The 19,520-nt window shown below is 39.4% G+C and overlaps 2 protein-coding genes and 1 non-coding gene across 9 annotated transcripts in view; 1 reads left to right on the top strand and 2 right to left on the bottom strand.

The window, feature by feature from the left end:
- The window catches only part of DHX57 (DExH-box helicase 57), a 74,242-nt gene extending 68,965 nt beyond the window's left edge, over positions 1-5,277 (bottom strand). For 2 of the 7 annotated variants that reach the window (XM_054245023.2, XM_078349447.1), the window contains exons 1-2: positions 5,131-5,277; positions 3,303-3,419 (exon numbers count right to left, since the gene is read on the bottom strand). The gene's annotated coding sequence lies outside the window, so the exon portion shown is untranslated. Of the gene's footprint in view, positions 1-3,302; positions 3,420-4,021; positions 4,196-5,130 lie in introns of all 7 variants that reach the window. The other 5 variants (XM_035272759.3, XM_078349446.1, XM_002757831.6 and 2 more) reach the window with 3 other exon arrangements.
- On the top strand, positions 765-19,228 carry MORN2 (MORN repeat containing 2). The gene is made up of 7 exons (XM_078348372.1): positions 765-807; positions 5,045-5,182; positions 5,319-5,453; positions 9,913-9,963; positions 10,351-10,457; positions 11,606-11,742; positions 12,547-19,228. The coding sequence occupies exons 1-7, from the start codon at positions 765-767 to the stop codon at positions 12,647-12,649; spliced, it is 714 nt and encodes a 237-aa protein (XP_078204498.1). The 3' UTR covers positions 12,650-19,228.
- Positions 14,469-14,573, bottom strand: LOC118147542 (U6 spliceosomal RNA). The gene has a single exon (XR_004733994.1). It is a non-coding gene; the product is annotated as a U6 spliceosomal RNA (small nuclear RNA).
- Positions 19,229-19,520: the final 292 nt, after the last annotated feature.

The raw sequence follows: 19,520 nt of genomic DNA, 5'->3' as shown, positions 1-19,520 counted from the left end.
GCTTGGATTTAGAGATTCTGCCAGGGGCAAAAGGGAAGTAGGCCATAAAGCAGATAGCTCCTAATCTTTTTCCAAAGGACTGACTCCGAACCTAAAGGTACTTTCAAGAATAGTGAGGTTGGGCTGGGTGCGGTGGCTCACACCTGTAATCTAAGCACTTTGGAGGCTAAGGCGGGGGGATTACCTGAGGTCGAGAGTACAAGTCCAGCCTGCCCAATATGGTGAAACCCCATCTTAAAAAAAAAAAAAAAAAAGAATAGTGCGGTTGTGGTGAAAGGGAGATTATAGGATTAAATAAAGATATAGTTTAGACTGCTGGCCAACTAGTTTGCAGGAAGCAAACCAAGGGATAAGATCACTAGGAAGAGACTTTTTGTCAGAACAAATATTGAACCTGGATCTCAAAGAAGTCACAATTTGGTTGGATTAGTTTGTAAAGGAATTTACTCTCCAGAGCATTGTTGAAAATAATTGAGCCACCAATCATGGGCATACCCAAAGCTGTACCTCCCAGAGGAGCAACAGCAGAGGCTTAAAATCGTAGGAGGGAAACAGACTTCACTAAAATAATCTAGCCAGTCACTAAAAATTAAACCAGCAAATAACAATAAGAAGCCCCCAAAAGGGGAGAATCAGTACCCAGAGTTGTTACAGTTTGTTACCTACAAGTTAACACAAAAAAATCACAAGGCATGCAAAGAAACACTTAAGTATGACCCATATACTGAGGGGGGAAAGCACAAATTGCCTGTGAGTGAGACAAGATGTCAGATGTAACAGAAAAAGACTTCAAAATAGTCATTATAAGTAATAAAGGAATGCACAAAAAAATTTATACTGGATATTTATTTATTTGAAAACCAGCATAAATGTATTGTTTCTTCTTTCCTTTGAAATGATTTAAAAAGGAATTATATAAGGTAATATGTTGGGCCTGTAACCTATAGGAAGGTAATATGTGTGTAATATATTTGCCAATAACAGCACAAAGAAGATTGGTGGGGGCATAATTGTACTATTCTGAGAAATTGACCACAGATGGTAAGTAATAATTGTAACAATATATAGTTGGGTATATAACATTAATAGATATAATATGTATAACAATACCATAAAAGGGAGGAAAAAATAGAGCTATATAAAATTAATACTTCTATATATCTGTCTTAGTCTGTTTTCTGCTATAACAGAATGCCACAGACTAGGTAATTTATAAACAATAGAAGTTTATTTGGCTCATGGTAATGGAGGTTGGGAAGTCCAAGAGCATGATGCAGGCATCTGGCAAGTATCATCTCATAGTAGAAGATGGAAGGCAGAAGTGAGCATGATACAGAAAGAGGCACCAGCAGCCAGACTTATTTTATAATAACTCACTCTTGCTGTAACTAACCCACTCCCATGCTAGTGACATTAATTCATTAATGAGGGCTCTGCCCTCATGATCTAATTACCTCTTATTGGGCCCCATCTCCTAACACTGTTGTATTAGAAATGAAATGTCTAATACACGAACTTTAGGGGTAAAGATTCAAACCATAACAATATTGCTAGAATTAAGCTAGTATAAATTTGACGCTGATTCTGATAAATTATAATGTATATGATTAACCCCAAAGCAATCACAAAAATACTACATTAGAAAATATTCACTTAATGACTAAATGCAAATGAAAGCATAAAGTAAGAACAGAAGAAAAAATAGACAATGAGACATACAGACATCCAAAAGTAGAATAGAATTAGATGTAATTCCCAGTATATAGGTAATAAAAATAAATGTGAGAGAATAAAGCAGTCCAATCAAAAAACAGAGATTGGCAGACTGGATTAAAAAACATGATCCAAATATATGCTGTCTTCAGGAGAAACACTTTAAATTCAAAGACACAACAAATGAAAAGGAAAAAGATGATCTTACCTAAGAGCAACCACAAGAAAAATGGAGTGGCTATGTTAATATCTGACAAAATAGAATTTAAAGCAAAAAATGTTACTGGAGATAGGGATATTTCTTAATGATAAAAGGGTTAATCTATCAGGAAAAGATAACAATGAAAAACACATATGTACCCAATAATAAGGCACCAAAATACACAAAGCAACAACTGACAGAAATGAAAGGAGAATTAGACAATTCAATAATAATAGTAGGAGACTTCAATACCTTAGTTTCAATAATGGTGGAACAACTAGACAGAGGATCAACAAGAAAATAAAAGACGTAACACTCTAAACCAACTAGATCTAATCGATGTCTATAGAATATTCCACCCAATAACAAAATATACATACTTCTCAAGTACACATGAAGCATTGTCCAGAATAGACCACGCTAGGTGATTAAAAAAACAACAACCATACTTTTTTTTTTTTTAGATAGAGTCACATTCTGTCACCAAGGCTGGAGTGCAGTGGTGCAATCTTGGCTCACTGCAATCTCCACCTCCCTTCAAGTGATTTTTCTGCCTCAGCCTCCTGTGTAGCTGGGACTACAGGCATGCGCCACCATGTCTCCTGGCTAATTTTTGTATTTTTAGTACAGATAGTGTTTTACCAAGTTGGTCAGGCTGGTCTCAAATTCTTGACCTCAGGTTATTCGCCCACCTTGGCTTCCCAAAGTGCAGGGACTACAGGCGTGAGCCATGGGTGCCCAGCCATAAATCTCAATAAATTTAAAAAGAAATAAATAATATAAAGTATGTTCTCTAACCAAAATGGAATTAAAAATCAAAAGCTAGAAAAAATTTGGGCAACTCACAAATATGTGGCTATTAAACTAGATCTTTTGTTATTCCTTTCTTAAAAATTCTTGATGATTATGCATATGTATTCAGTGTTTATCTTAAGTTTGTCTCTCCTTCCTACTCCCAGAAAGCTCTTTGAAAATAAGAATACGTCTATTTTGATTGCCACTGTACCCTTAACACAGTGTCCAGCATGTAGTACGAATTCAATATCTATTTGTGGAATGAATGATTGAAGGTTGAAAACAATGACTTATGTGGGAATGGAGATTTGTTCATCTATGTTCATCTACTTACTATGTACCAGATCCTGGGAATATAACAGCAAAGTAGACAAAATTTCTGCCTCATGAAGCTTACCTTCCAGAGGGTAAGACAGATACTAAACAAATAAATATGGCCTGGGTGTGGTGACTCATACCTGTAATCCCAGCACTTTGGGAGGCCAAGATGGGCACATCACCTGAGGTCAGGAGTTTGAGACCAGACTGACCAACATGGAGAAACCCCATCTCTACTAAAAACACAAAATTAGTCAGACATGGTGGCACACACCTGAAATCCCAGCTACTCGGGAGGCTGAGACAGGAGAATTGCTTGAACTGGAGGCAGAGGTTGTGGTGAGCCGAGATAGTGTCATTCCACTCCAGCCTGGGCAATAAGAGCAAAATTCTGTCAGAAAACAAAACAAAACGAAAAGAAACAAAAAACCAAATAGATATATATTATTACTTAAGTGCTATCAAGAAAAAAAGAAACCCTGAGGCTATTATTTTAGACAGAGTGGTTGGGTAAGGTCTCTTCGAGATCACATTTTAAAGGACATCTGGAAGAAACTGAGAGAATGAGCCATGAAATAATCATCCCTCACTATACACAGGGGATTGGCTCCAGAACCCCACGTATGCCAAAATCCATGCATACTCACTCAAGTCCTGCAGTCAGTCCTACAGAACCTACATACAGGAAAAGTTGGCCCTCTGTATGTGGGGTTTTGCTTTCCAGGAATACTATCTTTTCTTTTCTTTTTTTTTTTTCTTTTTTGAGACTGGATCTTGTTCTATCACTCAGGCTGCAGTGCAGTGGTACAGTCATAGCTTACCACAGCCTCTATCTCCTGGGCTCAAGCAATCCTCCTCCCTCAGTCTCCTGAATAGGTGAGACCACAGGCACACCACCACATCCAGCTACTTTTTGAAAGTTTTAGTAGAGACGAGGTTTCACTATGTTGCCCAATCTGGTCTCATACTCCTTAGCTCAAGTGATCCTCTCACCTTGGCATCCCAAAGTGCTGAGATTACATGCATGAGCCACTGTGCCTGGTTGAAATACTGTATTTTCAATCTGTGCTGGGTTGGAAAAAATCCACCTAGAAGTGGACCCATGTAGTTCAAACCCACGTTGTTCAAGTGTCAACTTTACTCACAAAAATGTAGAGTCATTAAAATCTTAACAGGAAAGAAAAAGAATAGGTCAAACTGAATTCTGTAAGGTCATACATCAATAATTACCTATTATTTCTAAAATTTAGGGAAAGGATATAACAAATCAAGCAGACAGATTAGAACTTCATCTCAAAAACCATGCAGCTCACGTAAATTTGTGTACTAAGAAACATTACGAAAAAGCAAGGATATTTACTCTGATTCAAAACAAGTTGCCTCACCCCACCCCAGAAAATGTTATCTTTACAACTAGATCTGAGATACGCACTCAAAATTTTAAACGAAGATTTGCTGACTGTAGTGGTACCCAGTACCACTCTTGCAGAGTTTTCCAGGGAATAGGAATTAGGTTGTATAATCCACGTGGTTAGATTACATTATCTATTCCATCTAGCCTAGGACGATTCCAACTATCTTTCTTCACCATGGATATAGGGACCTATGTTTGGCTGTAAGAGTATTCTTTGATACCCAAGGCGCTGAGAGGCGACTACACACTACTCTCCTCCCAGGCAAATCTCTGACTGATCACAATATATCCAGCTCCATGCAGATATACAGATCTCGTACCCATTTTCGAACTCACATCGTCCCCTCCCTTCTCCCCAAAAAGGCCACACAGAGACAGGGAACGGAGCCTGAGCCCCTTCAATCAACCCCTTAGCCCGCTCCAAGCTTGAATTTCACTCCCCGCCTGCGGTCTGAGTGTGGACCAATCTCAGGGGCAGAGCTCCGCCTTGGTCAGGTCCCAGGGCCTGGGATCCTGCTGGTCCAGATTCACCGGTCCCAGGCAGACAGGATGAGATACACTGGGCCGCAGTGCTCCTCAGATCCGGACCACTCCTGAAGCAGGAAGCAGCAGACACGCTGACAACCAGAGCGACGCGCAGACCTTGCGCACAACGCGCATCACTTGTCCGCAGAAGTGGAAGACGTACCTGGCTCGCAGAGTTGGGTCTCGAGCCGGCTGCCGGGAAGTGCTGCCCAAGGGTCAGAGTCCCCACTAGGTTTGGCTACTCTCACGGTTCTCGCTGGGAGGAGCCCAGTGGTGGCCCAGCTACAGCGACACAGCCCCGGCGCCTTCTGATTGGCTCAGCTTCGGCCCCTCGCGTATTCGCTTCCGGGTGAGAGGTGTCCGGTCGCCCCAGCAACCAAGTCGCAAGTGGAGCTGTCCTAGCGCCTAGCTCTCTCCCCGCCGCAGAGCTGGCCGCCCACGGGGAGACGCAGAGTCTGGATGATCTCTCTAACACCTCTCGGTCAAGTGAGTGCCCGTCCTCCCAACGACCCGGGCAAAGAAAGGCTCCTTTAAGTCAGACTAGCATGGAGTCAGAACTTGCTTGCCCCCTGGTAACTCCTGTAGGGGTGTGGTATACTTCCTGACCCTCTAGGCGAGGAGGAACCCCTGGTCTGGGAATCTAGCTCTGATTCTGTCGTTAATTCGCTGTTGAGACACCCGAGACGCGTGCCAACCTCCCTGGGCCTCAGTTTCCGCTGTGGTGCCAGGCGGTCTCTGTGGGGTTCCCTCTAGCTCCGACATTCCAAGTTTCGAATGTAGAACATTCTAGCGGCAATTGAAAACAGTCCAGTTTCTGATATGTTTACATTTAATGTTCTGCTTTATAAGCATATAACGACTGCTTCCGAAGTGCCCTTCATTCACTAGACGCTCTGTTACTATTAGTGCTAAACAAGGAATCGGACAACAGGGTGAGAAGAGATTTGACTAATCCGCCATCTGTGTCCTGGAGGAACCAGGTGGGATAGGAGATCCCGATACAAAAGCATGGTTTTGATAGAGCCCTAAGTACTACTGTAGGAACTGGCCCAAAGTGCTGTAGGTGCTCCCAAATGAGTCTGAAGTTGACCAGTAATGAGAAAAAAGGCTTTGTGGGAGAACTCATACCTGAGCTGGGGCTACAAGAAAATAATAGCTAATATTTAGTTTAGACATTGGGCTAAGTGCTTTAACTAGATTAGCTCATTTACTTAATTTGCCCCATCTAAGGATGAGAAAACTGAGGCGTAATGTAATTATTTGTCCGAGGCCAAAGAAAATGGTGGAGTCTGGATGCAAAGCTAGGTAGTCCCATGCCAGGGCATGAACCCCTAACTACCACACTCTATTTCGCCAATTCTTGAGTCTGAATAGCGATTAACCAGATTAAGAAGAGAAGGGTGTTCCACCCAGAGTACATCTTGGCATCAGTGGGAAACAACAAGCAGATCTGGTAATATAGAAAGCAGCTCTGTGTCCCTGCCCAGTTGGAATTTCAAATCTTGCAGACATGTAAATAATTTATGAGCACACATGGCAGTGTCTATATACTGTCATACTTCACCCTGTATCCACAACCAAATCTTAGAAATTATGGGAAAAAAATGAGCAGACATACCTAAATTCATATTTTTCTAAGAGTTAGTGTTAATTAGTGTCTATATTTAACCCCTAAACAAGATCAAAATTCTAGCAAGATTGCTCTCTACCCTCCACACCATTTCCATATTGATATTACCTGAGTTTTAGTTACAGCTTCTTTTTTTGTTTTTTGTTTTGTTTTGTTTGTTTTTTAGTTTTGAATTTTGGTAGAAATGGGATCTCACTATGTTGCCCAGACTGGTCTCAAACTCCTGGGCTCAAGCAATCCTCACCCACCCAAAGCATTGGGATTACAGGCATGTGCCACCAGATTCTGTTTTTAAACTTAATTCTTTTTTATTTTATTATTATTATTTTGAGATGGAGTTTTGCTCTTGTTACCCAGGCTGGAGTGCAATGGCACGATCTCGGCTCACCGCAACCTCCGCCTCCTGGGTTCAGGCAATTCTGCCTCAGCCTCCTGAGTAGCTGGGATTACAGGCACGCACCACCATGCCCAGCTAACTTTTTTTGTATTTTAGTAGAGATGGAGTTTCACCATGTTGACCAGGATGGTCTCGATCTCTTGACCTCGTGATCCACCTGCCTCTGCCTCCCAAAGTGCTGGGATTACAGGTGTGAGCCACCGCGCCCGGCCCTATTTTATTATTTTTTTTAAGACAGTCTTGCTCTCTCACCCAGGCTGGAATGCAGCAGTGTGATCAGGGCTCACTGCAGCTTTGATTTCCTGGGCTCAAGCGATCAGCCCCCCAGGTAGCTGGGACGAAAAGTATGCGACAGCATACCCGGCTAATTCTTGTATTTTTTGTGGAGACAAGGGTTTCGCCATGTTGCCCAGGCTTGTCTCAAACTCCTAGGCTTTAGCAACCCACCTGCCTCAGCCTCCCAAAGTGCTGGGATTCCAGGCATGAGCCACTAATTAATCCTACCAGCATGCCTGCCAGTTTCCATGATTTTAGACTGACAATTTCGCTGGATGTAGAATATTAGGTTGAAAATAATTTTGTCTTGGAATTTTATTTATTTTTTATTTTTTTGAGATGGAGTTTTGCTCTTGTTACCCAGGCTGGAGTGCAATGGCACGATCTCAGTACCTCAACCTCTGCCTCCTGGGTTCAAGCAATTCTCTTGCCTCAGTCTCCCAAGTAGCTGGGACTACAGGTATGCACCGCCATGTCCAGCTAATTTTTGTATTTTTAGTAAAGACAGGGTTTCACCATGTTGACCACGATGGTCTCGATCTCTTGACCTCGTGATCCACCCGCCTCGGCCTCCCAAAGTGCTGGGATTACAGGCGTGAGCCACCACACCTGGCCTTGTCTCAGAATTTTAAAGACATCATGCCATTTTTTTTTTTAGAATCCACTGCTGCTGCTGTCAGTCCTTTGTAGTTTATTGTAGGTAATCTCGCTTTCGTTTGCTTGTTTTTAACTAGCCTAACTGGCTTTTGTCTTTATGTCATGAAATTTTACTGTAATCTCTCTGGGTGTGGGGTTTTGCTTAGCTTTTATTTGTAGTCCAAGCAGTCATTTTCTTCAGTCCTGAGAAACTGTTGGCTATTTATTCCAACATCCCTTACTCTTTCCCTCTGCAGTTCTTGTTAGACTGACATTAGCATTTTGGATCTGTTTTCCATTATTTTAAAATTCTTTGTGCTACTTTATTATATTTTTTAATTAAAAAAAGTTTTTTCCAGTCACATTACTCACACTTTGTGGTATTTTCTAAGCACATTTTTCATCCTAATGTTCCAGTTCACTAATTTGTTTTCCGTTGTATCTATTCTGCTATTCATTCCTTCTCAGAAGTTTTGTTTCACCAATTATATTATTCATTTCCTGGATTGCTAATCGTTTGTTTTTGTTTTTTTATAATCCCCTGTTCGTGTCTCAAGCATACTAATACTCTCCCTTTCTCTCTGAGGATATTACAGCTTAAGTCCTCTACCTATTGTGTTAACTCTGTTTCCTCAGAGTAGATGAGCTTCCAACCTTTCTCAGCTGGCACCTAAATTAATTTTTAAATTCCCTTGTCCCCCAATAAAGACTCCAATTCAGTAGATGTGAGATAGAGAGAGGGAATTTAGAAGTATCTCAGGTGATTCTGAAGGGTGGGCCACAGAGGATATGCTGGCATACCCTGTCTACATGTTTTCTTCAGTATCAGAAAATACAGTTTCTAATGTTTTAGTTTACTAAGTGTCCAGGGCTCAGAGGCCCAGAGGCCCCCTCAGTCTTGTGGTCCTCTTTCTTCCTTTTTCACTTGGTCTCCATTCCAATCTCATTCTGTGTGGGTCTACAGCCCTTCCACACTTGCTATCTTTATTTTCTATTTCTTCCTACTGCCAAATTAGAGATTCCTCACTTCACTTTACCTCTGTGGGACAATCAGTAAATCATATGGGCTACCAAAGAGAAATAAAAGCATATCCACACAAAAATTTGTACTCCTGGGAAGCTGCGTGTGTGTGTGTTTTAAAAATGTACATCAGTGTTTACAGCAGCATTATTCATAATGGCCCCAAACTGGAAACAAATGTCCATAAACTGATGAATGAATTGGAAAACATGCTATTTCTGTACAAAATATTTATACAATATACTTGGCTATAAAAAGGAATGAAGTACTGATACACAATACAACATGGATGAACCTTAGAAACATTAAGTGAAAAGAGCCAGACACAAAGGACCACATATTTTATGATTTCATTTATAAGAAATGTCCAGAATAGGTAAGTCTACTGAGACAGAAAGTAGATGAATGATTTTCAGGAGTTTGGAGTAGTGAGGTGAGGGGTGTTGGATGGGAATTGTAATGGGTAACTGCTAATGGGTACAGGATTTCTTTCTGGGTTGGTTAAAATATTCTAAAATTAGATTGTGGTGATAGTGGCACAACTCTGTGAATATACTAGAAAACATCAAATTATATGTTTTTAAAGGGTAAATTTTGTGGTATGTGAATTATATATTAATAAAGCTATAATAATAAATACATCTTAAAAGAGATCATCTGGGCAAAATTATTTATTTCCCCAGGACCCTACATTAGATGATGGAAATGCCAAGTAATCATCATATGCTTGTGACCCTGTGAAGTGAGTCCATTTCGATAGTGTTTAAAGCACATTGGTTATAGGTGTTATGACACAAGAATATTTACATTTTGCTGGATGTGGTGGCTCACATCTGCAACCCCAGCACTTTGGGAGGCTGAGGCGGGAGGATCACTTGAGCCCAGGAGTTTGAGACTGGCCCCGGCAACATAGTGAAAATTTGCCTCTACCAAAAAAAAAAAAAAAAGTCAACTTATGTCATTCTTCTTAAATCTTTTAAAACAGCTTCAGAAGTGTATAAGATCAGCTTTATCTTTCCAAATGGAGACAAGTATGGTAAGCATACACTTCAGTTACTTTTTCTGTACAGAAAATTAAATAGCTTAAGAATAAAAAAATGAGACTGTTAAATTTTATAAAACTACTATTGGAATATTAACTTTATTAACCAAAATAACAGAAATCCTAATAGGTAACAGATTTTAAAATTAAAACTTCAATGTTAATTCTAGACGATATGCCTTGGAAACCTATGGGATCTGTCAGTCTTCCTGGCCCTTGAGTCTCAGTTGTTACAAAATGTTCTACATTCACGAATTTACTTATCTCTGGTCTCACTGGTTTTAGGGCTAGGGAGCTGAAAAAACCCAGGAGATGTAGTTGCAATTAGGCCTAGACAGAACTATTCTCATTTATAATCTTCAGTATTTCTCCCTTGTTTAGATGGTGACTGTACAAGAACATCTTCTGGAACCTATGAGAGAAATGGAATAGGTATTCATACCACTCCTAATGGGATTGTCTACACGGGAAGCTGGAAAGATGACAAGGTATTGTTGTTTTTAATACTGGCAGTGGATAAATAACTCTGTGGGTTAAATGATTCCAGGCATTTCACCATTAATCAAAAACTCCTATAGTGAATAGACTATATAATAAAAATAACAAATGATCATATTAACATCTATTAACTTATGAGTAATATTAAACTCATTGCAGCAAGCTAATCATTATTATTATCTTTTGCATCTCCTATTCACTGAATAAAGCTGAATCCATTACATAATTTTCTCATTTAATCCTTATAACAACCACATGAGATAGGTACCATTAATACTCCTATTTTACAAGTGAGGAAAATCAGGCTCAGGTTTTTTGTCCAGCTAGTAAATGATAAAACAGGAAAGTAAACCCAGGTCTGCTTTAATCCAAATTTGAATTCTTTTTTTATTTTTAAGACAATTTTATTTCTTTTCTTTTCCTTCTTCCCTCCCTTCCTCCCTTCCTCCCTCCCTCCTTTCTTCCTTCCTTCTTTCCTTCCTTCCTTTCTTCCTTTCTTCTTTTTTGATAAAGTCTTGCTCTGTCTCCCAGGCTGGAGTGCAGTGGCGTGATCTCCGCTCACTGCAACCTCCGCCTCCCAGGTTCAAGTGATTCTCCTGCCTCAGCCTCCTGAGTAGCTGGGACTACAGTCGTGTGCCACCACACTCAGCTAATCTTTTGTATTTTTAGTAGAGATGGGATTTCACCATGTTGGCCAGGATGGTCTCAATCTCCTGCCTGACCTTGTGATTGCCCGCCTTGGCCTCCCAAAGTGCTGGGATTACAGGTGTGAGTCACTGTGGCTGGCCAAATTTGAATTCTTAACAACTACTTTTTACTGGTTTCCTAAACTAACTAAACTGGTTGCCCTTTAAGATTTCTGATACATTTAGGGTATCCTGATGACCCCTATTATTTTCATCATGGACCCCCTGATGTTCAAATGTCCCAGACCCAGAACATTTGATTTAGTGGGCTTCACAGATAGATACAGGTGAAGGAAAATGATAAAAATGTTGTCTTAATACTATCGAAGTAAAGGATGATATAGTTGATTAAGTAATAATTAGCAAGTGATAGACTTATATTTGTACATTTTTGAAAGGTTCTCAGGAAACTGAAGATTAGTTTCTAAGGTAATTATCTTTGTTACAAACAGATGAATGGTTTTGGAAAACTTGAGCATTTTTCAGGAGCAGTATATGAAGGACAATTTAAGGATAACATGTTTCATGGCGTGGGGACTTACACATTCCCAACTGGGGCAAAATATGTTGGAAATTTCAATGAAAACAGGTAAGGTTAAATTTTTAAAAAATCACTGTAACTCTAAAAAATTATTTTCTGGTATGTTTGCTTAAATACTGATTGATTGATTGATTGAGACAGTCTTGATCTGTCATCCAGGCTGGAGTGCAGTGGAGTGATCTCGGCTCACTGCAACCTCTGCCTCCCAGGTTCAAGTGATTCTCCTGCCTCAGCCCCCCAAGTAGCTGGAACCACAGACATGCACCAGCACACTTGGCTACTTTTTGTATTTTTAGTAGAGACAGAGTTTCACCATGTTGGCCAGGCTGGTCTGGAACTTCTAACCTCAAGTGACCCACCGGCCTCAACCTCCCAAAATGCTGAGATTACAGGCATGAGCCTCCATGCCCAGCTGCTTAAATACTATAGTTAATTCTAAATATTTTTTATAATGTATCTAGTTTCTAAAAATCGTTGGAGGCCGGATATGGTGGCATGGCACCTCAAAAATCATTGATGGTCAAGAAATATTTGTTGAATAACTAAAGCAATTAAACTAGATAACCAATGTAAACGTTTCATTTTTTAAAAACTCATTGTTTTGGTTTTGTATGAATTTAAATTATGTGATCCTAAAATTATGGACACCAAATAATTGTGTTTGTTTGGAATAGTATGTGGTTTTTTTTTTTTTTGTAGGTTATTAAAGCAGGATGCTGGGTTTAAAAGCAAAGCTTGAAAGTAGAAAGATATAATGCTTCAGATTTAGTATACATTATGCTAGACAATCTTATATCTGGACTATAAATTATTCATCTTGGTTAATGAAAAACTTATTTTTTACTATTGCAGGGTGGAAGGTGAAGGGGAATATACTGATATCCAAGGACTAGAATGGAGTGGTAACTTTCATTTTACAGCTGCTCCAGACCTGAAATTAAAGCTTCACATGTAGATGTTCTTCACATGTAGATATAATGTTACATTAAAGTTTAAATGTAGTATTTGAAGCTTTCAGTTGTAAGGAAAGCAACTAAATCTGCTCTTGGAAGTGACTTCATACACTACCCCTATAAATTTGCCAATAAAACCATCATTTACACCTTTTTGAACTTCATTTTCATTGTTTTATAATTAGTTTAAAATAAATTAGGTGATTCAATTCAGTCTGCTTATTATAATAACTATGACAGAACCATCCAAATCTTGGCAAAGTTGATTTCCAATCCTCTGAGTTTTGTCATCTTTTCTTTTTTCTAGTTTGTGCTGTGTATCCCAGTTGATATCCACCCTCTTTAAAAAATTTTTTTAGGCTATAATACATTTTATTTGTTTATTATTTTTTAACTTTTATTTTAGGTCCAGGCATACATGTGCAGGTTTGTTATACAGGTGAACTCATGTAACAGGGCTTTGTTGTACAGATTATTTTGTCTCCCAGGCACTAAGCATAGTACCCAATAGTTATTTTTTCTGATCCTCTCCCTCCTCCCGACCTCCACCCTCAAACAGCCCCCATGTCTGTTGTTCCTTTCTTTGTGTCCATGAATTCTCATCATTTAGTTCCCACTTACAAGTGAGAACATGTGGTTTTTGGTTTTCTGTTCCTGTGATAGTTTGCTAAAGCTAATGAACACAATTTTAAGTGTACAATACATTATTGTTGACTATAGGTACAGTGTTGTACAGCAGATCTCTAGAGCGTATCATCTTGCTTGACTGAAACTTTATGGCCTTTGTTTAGTTACCTCTTATTTTCTCATCACCCCAGCCCCTGGTAACCATTATTCTACTCTTTGATTCTATGAATTTGACTATCTTATTTTATTTTTTATTTTTTCGAGATGGAGTTTCACTCTTATTGCCCAGGCTGGAATGCAATGGCATGATCTCAGCTCACCACAATCTCCACCTCCTGGGTTCAAGCGATTCTACTGCCTCAACCTCCAAAGTAGCTGGGATTACAGGCACGTGCCACCATACCCAGCTAATTTTTGTATTTTTAGTAGAGGTGTGGTTTCACCATGTTGGCTGGACTGGTCTTGAACTCCTGATCCACCTGCCTTGGCCTCTCAAAGTGCTGAGATTATGGGTGTGAGCCACCCTGCCTGGCCGAATTTGACTATTTTAATACCTCATACTTTTAAGTGGACTCAGACAGTACTGGTCTTTCTGTGACTGGCTTATTTCCCTTAGAAAAATGTCCTCATGGTTCATCCATGTTGTCACAAATTGCAGGATTTCTCTTTTAAGGCTGAATGATATTCCATTGTATGTATATATCACATTTTCTTTATTCATTGTGGTGGACATTTAGTTTGTTTCCACAGCTTGGCTATTATGAATAGTGCTGCAGTGAACATAGGAGTGCTAATATTTGAGACCTTGATTTCAGTTCTATTTTTTTTTTTTTTGAGACAGAGGAGTCTTACTCAGTTGCCTAGGCTGGAGTGCAATGGTGCAATCTTGGCTCACTAGAACCTCTGCTTCCTAGTTTCAAGCGACTCTTGTGCCGCAGCTACCTGAGTAGCCAGGATTACAGGGTATGTCACCACACATGGCTAATTTTTTGGTATTTTCGGTAGATACAGGGTTTCACCATGTTGGCCAGGCTGGTCTTGAACTCTTTGCCTGCCTGGCCTCCGAAAGTGCTGGAATTACAAGCATGAGTCACCATACCCAGCTTCAATTCTTCTAGAAAAAACATCCAGAAGTAGGATTTCTGACTCATATTGCAGTTGTATTTATTTATTTTTGTTATTCATTATTCTTATTTTAATATGGACTGCTTCACAAATTATCAGGCCATCTTTGCGTAGGGACCACACTAATCTTCTCTGTATCATTCCAATTTTAGTATATGTTCTGCTGTAGTGAACATGGTAGTTCTATTTTTAATCCCTGAGGAGCCTCCATAGCGTTTACGGTAGCAGCTGCATCATTTTGCATTCCCAGCAACAGTGGGCAAGTGTATGGACCAGTTCTTCCCACTTTCTTTCTATGCCCTTACTGAAAATCACAGAGTACCTTGACTGCTCTGTGACCCAGCTGGCTACAGGTTTTTCTCAGAGGCTTGAACCCAAACTGGGTGTTGAACATTCCCAGGCACTGAGAAAGGTATTTGGGTTGTTGCTCAAAGCACTGATACTGGCCCCCATCCCTGAGCCAAATTTCTCAAACTGTCTTAGAATCTCCAGACTCTGAGCCGCTTGCTGTAGACATAACTGGGCAAACACCCTTTTCTCTCTCAGTGATTATTGCAGCACTCAGTAAGGAAGTTTTCCTAATACATTCTTTGGACCGATCACCCTAGAGCTTAGAGTTTTTTTCCTTTGGTATCCCAGCCAGCCCTATTTTCCTTGTGGGAAATCCCCCTGTTACTGCTTTTGGGGTGATTCCAGCTGAGGATTTGAGGGTTTAGAGTGACAAATGAGCAAGGGTTCAATTTCTCCACCTCCTTAGCATTTGTTTTTTGTTTTTGATGATAGCCATTCTGACCAGTATAAAGTGGTATCTCATTGTGGTTTTGATTTTTATTTCTCCGATGATTAGTGACATTGAGCAGTTTTCCAAATACCTATTGACCATTTATATGTCTACTTTGGAGAAATGTCTATTCAGTTCCCAACGCATTTTAAAATCAGGTGATTAATTTTTTACCATTGATTTGTAAGAATTCCTTATATATTTTGCAGATTAAATCCTTATCTATGATTTGCAAATATTTTCACCCATTCTGTAGGTTGTTGCCTTTTCACTCTGTTGTTCCCTTTGCTGTACAGAAGATTTTAGTTTGATGTAGTCTTACTTGTTTATTTTTTGTTTTGTTGCCTGTGCTTTTAGTGTCATTTAGATTTCATTATCCATGAAATCATTGCCAAGATCTATGTCATGAGATTTTCCCATTTCCAACAACACATGGAAAGGGTCATATACCATGACCAAGTGAGATCTATCCTGGGATGCAAGGGTAGTTCAACATATGAAAATCAACTAATGTGATATATCACATTAACAGAATAAAGAATAAAAATCATATAATCAGCTCAACAGATGCAGAAAAAGCATTTAACAAAATTCAGCACCTTTTCATTATTTAAAAAAAACTTGACAAATTAGGAACAGAAAGAAATTACCTAAACATAACAGAGGTCATATATAAAAAGCTCACAGCTAACATCATACTCAATGGTGAAAAACTAAAAAGCTTTTACTCTCAGATGGGACACAAGGCAAGGATGCCAACTCTTGTCACTTCTATCATTAAAATAGTATATCTCTATATTAAAGGAGACTATCAAGAAAATGAAAATACCATCCACACAAAGGGAGAAAATACTTGCAATCATATCCGATTGTCAGAAATTTGCTTAATATAGTTGCTGCCTCAGTGCCCATTTTTAGGCCTGATATAAGTTATCTGAAACCCATTCATATCCCATTACTCTTGGCCTAGTTAAAACTTTCTTTCCCCTTGTAGTTGTTTGCAATACAGCTCACTTGTTCCTCACCCTGCTGACCCAAAACCCAACACACCCCACAGGTGCTGACCATGATAAAACCTCAAAGTCAACATAAGTCATGCAAAAATAACTTTCCCCTTTCCACATGTTTCCTTTAAACTAGTCAATCCACAACCCCAGAGGGAAAGCCTAAGGGATAACATCCATGGACCTTAATAAAGGTGTAGTCCTGTGGTCCTCCCTCTCACCCCAAACTCACTGGTTGAGCTCCCTGCTACCTCCAGACTTCCAGAAACCATAGCAATAAAAATTATGACATTGATAAAAGTCTAATTTCCAGAATTTAGAAAGAACTTTTACAACCCAACAATAAAAAAGAAATCAATTTTAAAAATGGGCAAAGAGGCCAGGCACGGTGGCTCATGTCTGTAATCCCAGCACTTTGGGAGGACTAGGTGGGCGGATCACCTGAGGTTGGGAGTTTGAGACCAGCCTGGCCAACATGGCAAAACCCTGTCTCTACTAAAAATACAAAAAGCTGGGCGTGACGGTGGGCACCTGTAATCCCAGGTGCTCAGGAGGCTGAGTCAGGAGAATCACTTGAACCTGGGAGGTTGCAGAGGTTACAGTGAGCCAAGATCATGCCATTGCACTCCAGCCTGGACAACAGAGTGAGACTTCATCTCAAAAAAAAAAAAAAAAAAAAAAAGGGCAAAGAATTTGAATAGATGTTTCTCTGAAGAAGATATACAAACGCTCAATAAGTAAACAAAAAGTTGCTCAACATCCTTACTCTTAGGGGAAGTGCACTTTAAACGCACAAATCTACCATGAGATACCACTTCACACCAACTGGGATGGCTATTTTATTTTATTTTATTTTAAGTTCTGAGGTACATGTGCAGGATGTGTAGGTTTATTACATAGGTAAATGTGTGTTATGATTGTTTGCTGCACTTATCAACCTGTCACCTAGGTATTAAGCCCAGCAAGCATTAGCTATTTTTTCCTGATGCTCTCCCTTCTCCCACTCACCCAACAGGCCCCAATGTGTGTTGTTCCCCTCCCTGTGTCCATGTGTTCTCATTGTTCAGCTCCCACTTATAAGTGAGAACATGCATTGTTTGGTGGGATGGCTATATTTTTTTTAAAAAAGACAATACAAAGATTGGCAATAATATGGGGAAATTGGAACCCTCACACATTTCCAGTGGGAATATAAAATGGTGCAGCTGCTGTGGAATATAGTTCCTCAAAATATTAGACATACCTGACTCAGCAGTTCCTAGGTATGTACCCAAGGGAATCGACTTGTACACAAATGTTCATAGCAACATTATTCATTGCTGGAGTCTGAATGTGTCGCTCCAAAATTTATGTTTATAGCTAATCTCATACCTATAATCCCAGCACTTTGGGAGGCCAAGGTGGGCGAATCATTGAGGTCAGGAGTTTGAGACCAGCCTGGCCAACATGGTGAAACCCTTTCTTTACTAAAAATACAAAAATTACCAGGCGTGGTGGTATGCGCATGTAATCCCATCTGCTCAGGAGACTGAGGTGCAAGAATCGCTTGAAACTGGGAGGCAGAGGCTGAAGTGAGCCAAGATGGTGCTACTGCACTCCAGTAGGGACAGCAGAGCCAGACTCTGTCTACAAAAACTAAAACTAAAACAAAAACACAAATACACGCAAAAACAACAACAATTAAAAGCTAATCTCTACTCTGATAGTATTAAAGTTGAGGCCTTTAGGAGGTGATTAGGTTATGAGGACAGAGCCCTCATGGATGGGATGATTGCCCTTATGAAAGAGATGTGAAGGAGATTGCTTGCTGCTTCTATCACAAGAGAATACTGCAAGAAGGTGCCATTTTTGAAGAAGAGAGCAAGCCCTTACCAGACACTGAATCTGCTGGTGCCTTGATCCTGGACTTAACCACCTCCAGAACTGTGAGCAATACATTTCTGTTGTTTACAAATTACCCTAAAGTGTTTTGTTACAGCAGTTCAAATGGACTAAGACATTTATAATAGCTCCAACTGGAAACAGTCCAACTCTCCATCAACTGATGAATATATAAACAAAATGTACACATAATGGAATATTAGTCAGCCATAAAAAATATGAAGTACTTATACTACAACATGGATGAACTTCAAAAACATTGTACTGGCCAGGTGGGGTGGCTAATCCTGTAATCCCAGCACTTTGGGAGGCGAAGGTGTATGGATCGCTTGAGTCCAGGAGTTTGAGACCAGCCTGGGCAACATGGCAAAATCCCATCTCTACAAAAAATACAAAAATTAGCCAGATGGGGTAGCACATGCCTGTAGTCCCAGCTACTTGGGAGGACTGCTTGAGCCCAGGATGCAGAGGTTGCAGTGAACCAAGATCAGGCCACTGCACGCCAGGTTGGGTGATGGAGCCAAACTTCATCTCAAAAACAACAAACAGACAACATTGTACTAAGTAAAAGGAGCCAGTCACCAAAGGCCACATATTGTATGATTCCATTTACGTGAAATGCTCTGAATAGGCAAATCCTTAGGGACAGAAAATAGATTAGTGGTTGCCAGGGGAGGAAGGAATTGGGAGGCATGAGGTTTCTAGAATTAGACAGTGATGATGGTTGCACAGTTTTGAAAATATACTAAAAACCACTGAATTGTTCACTTTACAAAAGCAAATTTTATGTATGGTATATAAATTATGTCTCAATTTCTTAAAAAGTAGATCTTTGTGTTGTCATATAGTCTATATCCAGAAAACCTCTTTACTTTTTGCATAAAATAATTTAAAAATTATGTCAGCTACATTTTAAAAATTACAATAAAGCCCTGAATGTTTTTCTGAAACTCTATTATTCTAAAACTGACAAAAAAATACTGTATGCAATAGATAACTTCTTTGTCATATTTCTCTATTCAAAATATTGTGAATATTTGTATTTCTCAACATATTATAGCCAAAAAATGTATATCTATTTTTTGCTGTACTGGCACAAATTTGGGTTGCACCGTCTTCTAAAATGTTAAAATAAAAATGGTATTTTTGTTGGTTTCTCATAATAATAGCTTTATGTTTAATTTCAAAAGACCCTATTTATAAGTGTTCAAAGATACATTTTAAGAATTGGACATTTTTTTAATGGGTTGCTTAACATTAGCTGGCATGGCTTTAGAATTAAATATTATTATGTGGAAATTTGTAAAGAGATAAATACTGGACAAGTTAAGATAAGGTGAGAAAATGTTTTCAGGGACCAGGACATATAATTCTAATTCAAAACCTTCTAGAAAATACTTTATAGAAAAGTATTTGCTTTGCTGCAAACTACATTTTCCTATTTTTTTTTTTCAA

Source organism: Callithrix jacchus, chromosome 14, assembly GCF_049354715.1.
Source record: "Callithrix jacchus isolate 240 chromosome 14, calJac240_pri, whole genome shotgun sequence".
Lineage (NCBI taxonomy): Eukaryota > Metazoa > Chordata > Mammalia > Primates > Cebidae > Callithrix > Callithrix jacchus.
The sequence above is the reverse complement of the archived record's forward strand: the minus strand, read 5'-3'. Positions and strand labels throughout refer to the sequence as shown.